This window comes from Cydia splendana, chromosome 7 (assembly GCF_910591565.1).
Source record: "Cydia splendana chromosome 7, ilCydSple1.2, whole genome shotgun sequence".
In the NCBI taxonomy this organism is placed as follows: Eukaryota; Metazoa; Arthropoda; class Insecta; order Lepidoptera; family Tortricidae; genus Cydia; species Cydia splendana.
The window spans coordinates 21,181,789-21,191,839 of record NC_085966.1 but is presented as its reverse complement, the minus strand read 5'-3'; the positions used below and the strand labels follow the sequence as shown (position 1 = coordinate 21,191,839).

The 10,051-nt window shown below is 37.0% G+C and overlaps 1 protein-coding gene across 1 annotated transcript; it reads right to left on the bottom strand.

Moving 5' to 3' along the window:
- Positions 1-674: 674 nt before the first annotated feature.
- LOC134792539 (pickpocket protein 28-like) lies at positions 675-9,242 on the bottom strand. Its single transcript, XM_063763805.1, has 14 exons — positions 9,177-9,242; positions 8,692-8,841; positions 8,223-8,352; positions 7,768-7,898; positions 7,193-7,319; positions 6,667-6,818; positions 6,117-6,225; positions 5,758-5,850; positions 5,448-5,587; positions 4,932-5,062; positions 4,497-4,556; positions 1,945-2,131; positions 1,333-1,506; positions 675-762 (listed from the first exon to the last, which is right to left on the bottom strand). The coding sequence occupies exons 2-14, from the start codon at positions 8,766-8,768 to the stop codon at positions 702-704; spliced, it is 1,572 nt and encodes a 523-aa protein (XP_063619875.1). The 5' UTR covers positions 8,769-8,841; positions 9,177-9,242; the 3' UTR covers positions 675-701.
- Positions 9,243-10,051: the final 809 nt, after the last annotated feature.

Here is a 10,051-nt window from a genome sequence, read left to right as displayed (position 1 = left end):
TTGCCGGTTGAGAATAGGAGCGGTATACCAACAGGCCAATTCGGACGTGCACCTAACATCAAACCGATATTTGAAATTTTGCTCTGACAAAACTTATTTGAGCAAAAAACAAAACAATTCCATCCAACACACAAATTAATGCACTGCAATATTATAGTCTTTGCGCCTGGTGTTGACCATCTCCTGATGTATCATATGAAGCACTCACTCACTCAGGGATGGTATTTCGTCTCATGTATCCCTTGCTTTTAGAATTAATCTAAAAGGGCCTCTGCACTGTTCGCTTCGGCCTCACGCACGCCTTTAAAAGGTCCAGTACATATCTAGGTAATATTATATCTAAGTAATATTATATCTAGGTAAATATGTGACAGTCTGAGATCTCTGTTTGAGCTGATCTACTTGGTATACAGTATGAGCGTGACGCACGCACGAGCGAATGATACCAAATTGAGATGAAATTGAAACTGAATTGAAATTTAAAAGTTCGAATTGGCCGCTAGGTTAAGTTACGTTTTAAAGATCACAATAGATGTTACTTCAGCAATGAAATATGAGAATATATCTAATTGTTTATTTGATTTAGAATACAGAGTCTAATAATATTTTAAGTTTGAGTGAGAAAAACGGTTTTAATTGGAAGTATTTTAACGTAACAAAAGATTAAATTAAGTATGTAATTAAATATAATAGAACTTGAGCTAGTTTTGTTTGACGTCATTTTCATAATTTCGCGTGTCCCGCCGGAGAGTGCAGCCAAGCCTGAAACAAGTTGTTGGTACAAATTAATAATTAAGCTGATTTATTTGACCCCGTTTGATATGGACTTACATACTTGTAACAAATTTACTTTAGTATGAATAATATTAGACGTCACAGATGTACAGGTTGTTTTTATATTTAACCCTTAGCCATACCTACTCAGCAAGTTGTTACATGTTGTCTGAAATCCATGAATTGGCCAATTTCGGAGTTTCTTGGTGACCAATAGCAGAATAGGGTGAGGGATACCTGCAGTAGGTAAACAAAATACTTTTTCCAATAATCACTGTTTTTTCAACCCACAGCTATTAGGTAAGAGAAGTGGATATTCTATAAGTCGTAACTAATAACTTTCTTAATAATTTGCCAGTTCCTCTTAGTTACCTATTGGTAACTAAGAACGTAGTAAAAATATGTCTCACGCCCAGTAGGAAAACCAAAAATGCGTTGGTATGACGACATCAAAACGGCTGGATCAAATAGAACAGAATGGCAAAAATTTAAGGAGGCCTACATCTCAAATATTGAAAAGGGCTAAAAAGAAGAAGAGAAGAGAAAAATATGTCTCACCTGAGAGTGCAAAAGTAAAAGATCTCAACGAGACTTAAGAAGGAGAAGCCGAGGAAGAGTCCGAGCAACCCGCCGCAGTTTGCTAGGAAGTCTGTCAGACCGAACAGCTCCGAGCGACGCATTGACATGTATCGTGGCTCCTTGTAGTACAGCTCTATCATCGTATATGACATCCTGGAAAGGATTGCGTTAAAACAAAATTAGAAGTGGCCAGTTGCATAGTAGCATAGAGTGCTCGCTCCATACAACTGGCTAGCCCAAAAGTTTGAAATAATGAAGACATGACGAATAAGGGGTCTGACGGAAGAGCGGGCAGGGGGCGTCCGTTGTAAAATTTGGGATTTACGCCTTCGTCCGCTCCTCCCTTAGTCCCATTTCTCGTCATTATATTCAACCTAATAACCAGTTGTATGGAGTGAGCACTCTAAGCTAACTTTGTTTCTCTATGATACAATTTTTATTGAGACTTATTCTTGTTTTATTCTTATTTATAGAGGACTTTTAACGTATATAATGAGTCTCTTTGCCGCTTAACATGTCGGTGCAGACAAACTCTATAGATAACAACATAGGAAACAATAAATCAATGGTTAAAACTAATTAAAAACACACCCCGTCTCCTCATCAGTCTCATTTTGGTACCATTCGGGATAAACAACTTTAATAGCATTCAGCATACTGTGTATATCGAACTTCGTCTTAAGAACCTCTGCGTCGTACTGGATACCGATACAGAGCGGAAGGCATTGGCATTTGTCAACTTTAGAATCGGTTTGACTTTCCTCCGCGGCGTATCTCTCTGGAAAATGTGAAATCAGTATACATGCGAGTACAAGAGTAGAATAAATATACGTACAGAATGGGTGCATTACATTTTCATAACTATATACTCAAAACCTATTCATAACTATATGTAGATTACGTAGTCCACTTACCAGCAACCTGGATTAATCAAAATTTTCAAGAAAAACGACAAAGTAATGATTTTTCTTTAGAAACTTGTAAGTCAAGGTCACGCTGATTTCACGCCAAAAACACGCCGTTGCCGCCGATTTTTCGGCAAACGCCGCCGCCGGTCGTTTTTTAATCGGCGCACACGTCTAGTTGAAATATTATACTTGTGTATTGATGGTTTTCTTATTGTTATTGTTTATTTCTTTTCAAAACGGTGTATTTGAAATAATTTGGATGAGGCGAGCTTTTCTTTAGCCACTTTGGCTGTCACTATATTTTTGATGTTGATTGTACTGATTGCTGATAATCATTTACTTAATTTTTTGTTTAATTGTTTTGATTTCTGAGTGTTTTTAGACTGATGAGACTGACTGATAAGTTAAAATGTGAAAACAGAATGACAGAATGTCTCTTGAGTCACTGAATTTGTCTCTGGAGGAACCAAAAATGTCTCTTGGATAACTAAATTTGTCTCTGGGAAAACTACGATGTCCCAAAAATTTTTAGGCATGTTTTGCATTTTTCTGGAGGAGAGTGATTAATAGATGTTTGTAATTATAATTTTTTGATTATTTCGTAACATTAACATATTATTCAGATAGGTAGAATATGCATGGTTGCGGTATTTTAGTAATATAAAAACTTTTCGTACATTTTACGACATAAGTGACTCAGGAGACACTATTAGTTGATTTTAAGGAAAACCAAAAAGGATCTCGTTATTTTTAAGTTAACAGAAGCAAAGAGTTTATGTTCTTTTATATAATAGACGAATTAGTATTTCGATTAAATGAAGTTTTATTTAATAAATTCCGGGTAACCCAGGGGACACGTTTTGAGTCAGCACAACATATTTAACACCAAAAGTTGTCAAAATAATAAAATTTGTGCGCGGCCCGTAATTGCATACAAAACTTTAATTGTTCTTGTACGCGAAATGTTTGAAAAATAAACATATTTAAAAGATTTATTTTTTCGAAAAGAATCTTTCTCCATGACATGAAAAAGTTGATCGACCCTTGAATAACGTAATAAATGGCATACTACCGTAATACCTAATTAACGGTATACATAATGTTATTATTGATATAATGGTCATAAGGTATATTTACACTTCATCTAATATACATTGTTATAATTATTACATACTCTAAAGCATATTATTTATTATAACAAGTGACATCACATAATTATTTGTGTGGCATAATAGTTGCTTGCAATAAATGGGTTAGGTTAGGTTGGAACTGCGACTCCGTAGAATAAAATACTCTAACAAAAAAGTGGTTTAGGTAAGGTTTGAACTGCGGCCCCCGCAGAACGAAAAACGTGACAAAATTGGTTAGGTTAGGTTAGAACTGTGACCTCCCTAGAATAAAATAGCTAGCAAAAGCACTAGGCCTGCGTACTAGTTATAAAAAGTATGTAAAACTTTACGTTATCAGTAAATGAAATATGACATGAAATATTATACAATATATGTGTTTATACTTGATAAAATTGTATGAAGTATTACGTTATACAAAAATATAATATAACAAATGTTATTATAAAACATGTCTTTATACTATTTGAAAATTATATTACATTAGGCATTATATCAATAACAGTTTAGATGAAATCACAATATAATAAAGGAAACGTATAATAAAAATTACATTATAACATACAATAATATATCAAATGGCATTATAACAAATGTATGATAGTTTTTTTATAATTATATTAAGCATTACACACCCGTACAGAATTCTTACTGTTTAACTAGAACTGATCTTTGACAGCGGTCACGGTTGATGATGTCCGTTCAACAAACTAGAATATTTAATATTTCTAGTTAGTTTTTGAGCTCAGAAATGACCCCAATGTAAGTATTGTGCCGAGACCAACTCAACTGTACTGTGCGCAGCTTGACAATGTCAAATATTGTAATGCCGCTCAATATGTTTGACATAGAATTTTATTTTAGCCTATCAAAACTTTTAGTGATCATTGATCAATCTCACCTTTTTTTAAAGCGAGAAATTGCGTACCTATTGGGTTATATTATATTCAAAGCGGGCGAGGTATATTTATGGAGAAGGGATAACTGTCAGTGATCTGTGTCAGATAAGTACCAGTTGGTATCAGTCATGTGGACCGTTTTATGAAGTCAAAAATGTACAGAGCATGTTCCGGTATCCGTTCCTCAAGGTGACGTTTAAATATCTTACCCAATGCTTTTAAAACGCAATCTTTTTTAAGTTGTCTGCAAATAGTTGAGCTGTCTTTATCTGAAAATTAAACACAAGAAAGATAAAATATTTTATACAAATATTTTTAAAGCCATTTTTAGTTCTACACATAGAAGGCCGCTAGAGACGCTGCTTATAAGTAGGTACAATCACTAATAGTAAGGATATAAGGAGTGTGACCAACCGCAAAATAGGTAACAGTACTACATATAAGGAATTTCCAATGTCTAACAAAACTGATTCTTACCTTAGGATGCGTACTCTCTCTTGCTTTCTAGGCTGTGCCTTTAATGACTGCGCGGAGCATCCGTGAGCCTAGCCCAAACGGTTTATTGACATACCAATGACCTAACTACTCGAATTGCCCATACGCTTTGCGATGACAGGACTGAAATCATAACAGCTCAAACTCACGTGGCATGTGGAACCAAACACAGCCGCAGCTGTCAAAAGTGTAGTCCGACATGCACTCCAGTCGGCAGTTGTTGGGCGTGTACGTTCTGAAATACTTCAACTGACGCTCTTCGGGGAAGTAACATTGGCGGCTGAAATAAAACATATTCAGTCACAAATTCAACACTTAGGTAGTATTTACGGCTTAACCGTGGCCAATCTAAGGGCGGCAGTTCAGAAAGAGCAATGTGAGTGTTATGGTGATTTTGTCTTACTGCATAGCGTTTCGTTCCAGTTGCGTTGCGTAGTTTCATTAAGATTGAGATCGCGCCAACGCGAATAACGATAAATTTACTTTCTATTAATTTCTATCGCCAAATATTTTCCTAAAGTGATTTAAATCGATAATTTAAATATATTCTGCACGCCAAGTGCTGCGTCAAGTAGGTATGGCGTGACTGTTACTGCCAAGTTCTTGCAGACTCAGCGTACTTAGTTGGATTCTAAATGAATGGACGAAGGGATCAGTTGACTCACATTTTTGGAGGATAGTTCACCAATGTATTGGAAGTATTCGTGACGCTGAACTTTACTGCGAACGAAGAAGTCTGCTCCGGCAGGGCAGCGTAGTAGTAGAGAGAAGATTGAGGCATGTCTGCCGGGTGCTGGAGGTACACCTGGAAGAGAATAGAGGTATCCGTCTAAGCTAACTCTGCATCGATTTGAATAGAGCAAATTGAGAAAGTAAAGTGTCATTGTAATCGTCATAATTATGACCATAGAAATTTCACATTAATGATGGCATTGCAAATCTATATTTGTTAACAAGCTAGTACATAGTACCTACTTTGTAACCGTGGTTTATGCCATAGCATAGTCCATCCCGCTCAGTTGTCTGCTCTCTGAGAATAACTCGCAGATCGGTGTCTGCGCCGTTTCCCTGGGGATTGATAATGATCTGAGGGTCTAGCCAAGATGACAATCATTTATATAAAATGCCAATCGAAACTTAAATAATGTAAGGAAATAGAACTGGCCCGAGGGCGTGTTGCTCTCTGTCGCACTTGTTAATTTGCACGTAAGTGTGACAGAGAGGCAACACGTCGAACGTGGTTCGAGGTAGGCCCTCTGATGTCGACTTAAAGAAAAAAATACTAAAACAATAGGTACTTTTGAATGTCTTCCTTAGATTAGGTAGGTACTCACTCGGCCTTTTTTCGGATAAACATCCTCTTCGTTACTAGTGTATCCGCCTTTAAGAGACCAGTTCTTGCTGGGTTTAGAGCTATTTAAATAGGAATAATCTTCGTGTACACTGAAATAAAGGTGATTTTGGTGAAACTAATTCATATACTGAAATAGGCGTCTTATACGAAAGAAAAAGAGCCAATACTTCCTGTGCTTGAGACTGGACTTGAACTGGTGTCTTCAGTATTCGCAGGTTCAGTCATATCACACTCATCCAAATTTCTTGAGTATCTACAATCTAGAAAAGATGAGCGCCTTTAGCCAACTCTAAGGATAATCAGAACGTGCTCTTGTGCTTGTCTTCAGTATTTTGCAGGTAAAGCCATTTTCCAAGCCACCCCTAGCACGGTCACACCCTTCCTCATTCCTTGACTCCAGTCAGCATGAGCGCCTTTGGCCAACTCTAAGGATAAGCAGGATACGCTCACCTCCTATCCAAATACTAAGCAGGGTAATGATGCTAGAATATTCCTAAAAATTCTGAGGGATCACAGCCTAAAGCGCTTACTTTTCCTGTCTAAAGATTTCACTCGCCGCCATAGTGTTCGTAGTAAAGCAGATTCCCTCCGAAGTAAGCACAGACTGAAAAATGTCCTGACACGCGACGTCATCTCCTCTCCATCGGCATCCGTAAAATATGTCTTTAATACTTGGAGCTACCTGAATAAAAAAAAAACATTTTTGAATTAAAACGAACGGTCTTCTACAAAAAAAAGATAAATCGACTAGGCTAAGTTTAGTCTCTTAATGTAGAGACTCTTATATCAGCCCTGTATCGTGCACTGCTGAGCATAGCCCTCTCTTGTGATACGACACTTGTCCCGGTCCTGAGCTAATCTCAACCAGAAGTGACCCGCAATCTTCAGAATATCGACCACCCAACAAGCAACCGGACGCCAGGCGCTACTTTCATCCGAAAGCGGCCACCATTCCGCTAACACGTTGAAGTAAAGACTAGTCTAGATTAATTAGAATATAATTATAATTACGGTAAAATAATAAAATAATATGGTATAAATCAAGATGTTACTAACGTCAATTATATGTTGAACGGCTGTGGCATCAGAGTAGTTCCGTTTTCTGTACGGAACCACTGGCACGTCGACCCAGCACACTAATCCGATATCCTCATATTTATTGGCCAAAAGATCATCATCTTTGCTACGAAACAGAATCAAATATATGTATTAGCATACATTAGATAACACATGCACGACGTATGCACTAAAAGGTATAAACCAGCCACGGAGTGTGTGCCACAACGTAAACGCTGCTGGAGTGGTCAACCTAGGAGGAGTAAAATTTCAAATTTATTTTCAAAAATATAATAAGACTAATCTACTTATTTTCTGATTCTGTCACAATGATTACATGAACAGGAGATATTTAATTCCTACGGAATATTATATACTGATCTCAAAAATCTTTAAGGTTTTGATACAATTAGGTCGCGCTTATTGGTTCACCCGAAATGCACTGCTTGTCGTGGTATTTATGCACTGAGAGCCGGTGAATCAACTGCGCCCGAAATACAGAGTCGTATCATAACAATATCAAAAGCGCAAATTTGGTGACGCCCACCCTTTTTAAAATTATTTATACGACTTACTCGTCTTGTGTTCTGTTACTCGCCAAACGTGACTCCATCTCTTTTTTCATTGCGATCGTTTCGTGAGTGAAATTATAAAGCGAACGCTTCGCTTTGATTTGTGGACAGATTGTCACCGACGGGAATGGTACCTAAAAAAGGTAAAATGGCATGGAGAGATCGAGACAGTTTTACTAATTCAACTCTAACTTTTTCGCCAGGAGGCTTGTGTGAAATAATAACTATACTCTGTATCTTTAGGTATTTAAATAAAAATAAACAAAATCTACCCTCCTGGCTCCTTAAGCCACTTGAGGGTAGATGAAAACATTATATGACCAAAATAATGTAGTTTAAAGTCGGTCGTTCTGTGACTGGTCCAGGCGGTTTTGTATTTGGTTGGTTAACCAATAAATGTTTGTTTACTTTTATTTAAATAGGTACCTAAAGATACAGACTTTAATTGAAGTCTATACCTCTCCAACAGAAACCAGTTGCTCACTAAGAGCTACAATGACCGGGCTGGTCTGCCACTTGATCCAAACATTCTTGATCAAGATCACACACAAACTGATGCTGACTAGGAATGTTGCCACCCAGAATATCCTGAAAGCAGAAAACAATTTGGATTTGGATATTTTAAAAATAAAAAACAATTTGGAATTGGAATTTGGAATAAAAGAGCGTAAAACCAGGAAATTATAAAGGACCAAAAAGACGAAATGACGCACCGTTTAGTAAAGGCGTTTCGCACGTTGTGTACGAATGTAGGACTTTAACTGTCGTTTCTGAATTTGGTTTTATTTGAATGCAATGGGTCCCGTAATAGACATTTGATCCTTAAAACAAACCGGATCGACTGATACCATTAAAAATTGACATCTAGCCTATTTCTCGGAGCTCGTTTGACCTCTGTTGGTAAAAATTTAATAAAATTGTGCTTACTTTTCGACAAAACTACGGCCTTTCTCAGAGATATACTTGAGCCCATGCAGGCTACTGTTCTCCGCATACTCCTGCATCAGTTCCACTGCCTTTCTTCGCTTACGTCTAAGCTTTCTGCTGTTGCTAACGCTACTTTTGTTATCTTCGGAACTGGAAGAGTGTTTTTTAAAGGATTTGTCATATTTTATATTCAATTTAATTTACTTTGTTTGCAAGTGTATAATTGTATAAGTGTACTGTACATAATATTAGTGTATGTGACTGCTACATAATTTAAGGTATTAAAAGACATTAAAACATGTGTCTTATCTATGATGAGTTTAGGAATTTCATGTTATGCCCGCCATTGCCGCATGGGATCATTGTTTGCAATTAATATTGTATTTCGAACAAAATGTCTTTTCATCTGAGCCGTAATTTGCGCTTTTTGATCGCATCATAGTTAAATAGTTCATGATTTGTGTGTTAATAAAGTAATATTAAACTTACTCCATTTTCACAAACACCGAATTGGACAATAATGTCACGAAACACGACCGATCACCGCAGCACAGAAAGCATTTAGACGTCTCATTTAATTACTGTTAGGATGGTAATTGTTTTTCATTACATTAAGTCCGTTGTAGACGAGCCCTGTAATGTTATAAGTAATGAAATAGTTGATTATGATATGAATATCAAGGGACTATGACAATTAACCTAGACCTCATTCTGATCTAGGTTTGTATTGTGAACAAGCTGTGTACCTACCTACACAGGGTGTATACTTACCTATACAGGGATGTATACTTACCTATACATGGTGTTTACAGGGAGTATACAGGGTGTATACAGGGTGAAACAATGTCTGCGAGCCCGATTCTGATTTCACTATTTGTTACGGTTTTGGTCTTGTTTTGATACAACCTTGGTCGATCACGTTGATTAGTCATTGATGAGCGCCAATCACCAACGTTAAGTATATATAAAGTTTATTATAAGTTATATAAGTGTAGACAAAACCCCGTAAGAATAACATACCTAGATGTAGGTAACTTTGTCACTTAGATTCAACATTCAAACTGACTAATGAAGTTTTACAATAGAAATTAAGGTTGACGAAATATAAAGTGAGCCGATCTCTCGAACAAGTTTGAACAAGATCGGCTCATTATATATTTCGTCAACTTTATCTGAGGAATGCAAGAGGCAAGAGCGATAGAGAGGTAGATAACGATTTTCGGTTTTTAGGGTTCCGTATCCAAGTGGGGCTCCCATACAACAAACGTGATTTTTGACCGAAGTTAAGCAACGTCGGGCGGGGTCATTACTTGGATGGGTGACCGTTTTTTTTTTGCCGTTTTTTGCATTATGGTACGGA

Coding starts and splice junctions, on each gene's coding strand:
- LOC134792539 (XM_063763805.1), bottom strand. CDS start 8,768: ATGCAGGAGTATGCGGAGAACAGTAGCCTGCATGGGCTCAAGTATATC. Junction 6,226..6,666: donor GAAATCTTTAGACAGGAAAA/GTAAGCGCTTTA, acceptor CCTTTATTTCAG/TGTACACGAAGATTATTCCT. Junction 5,851..6,116: donor TTTATCCGAAAAAAGGCCGA/GTGAGTACCTAC, acceptor ATCAATCCCCAG/GGAAACGGCGCAGACACCGA.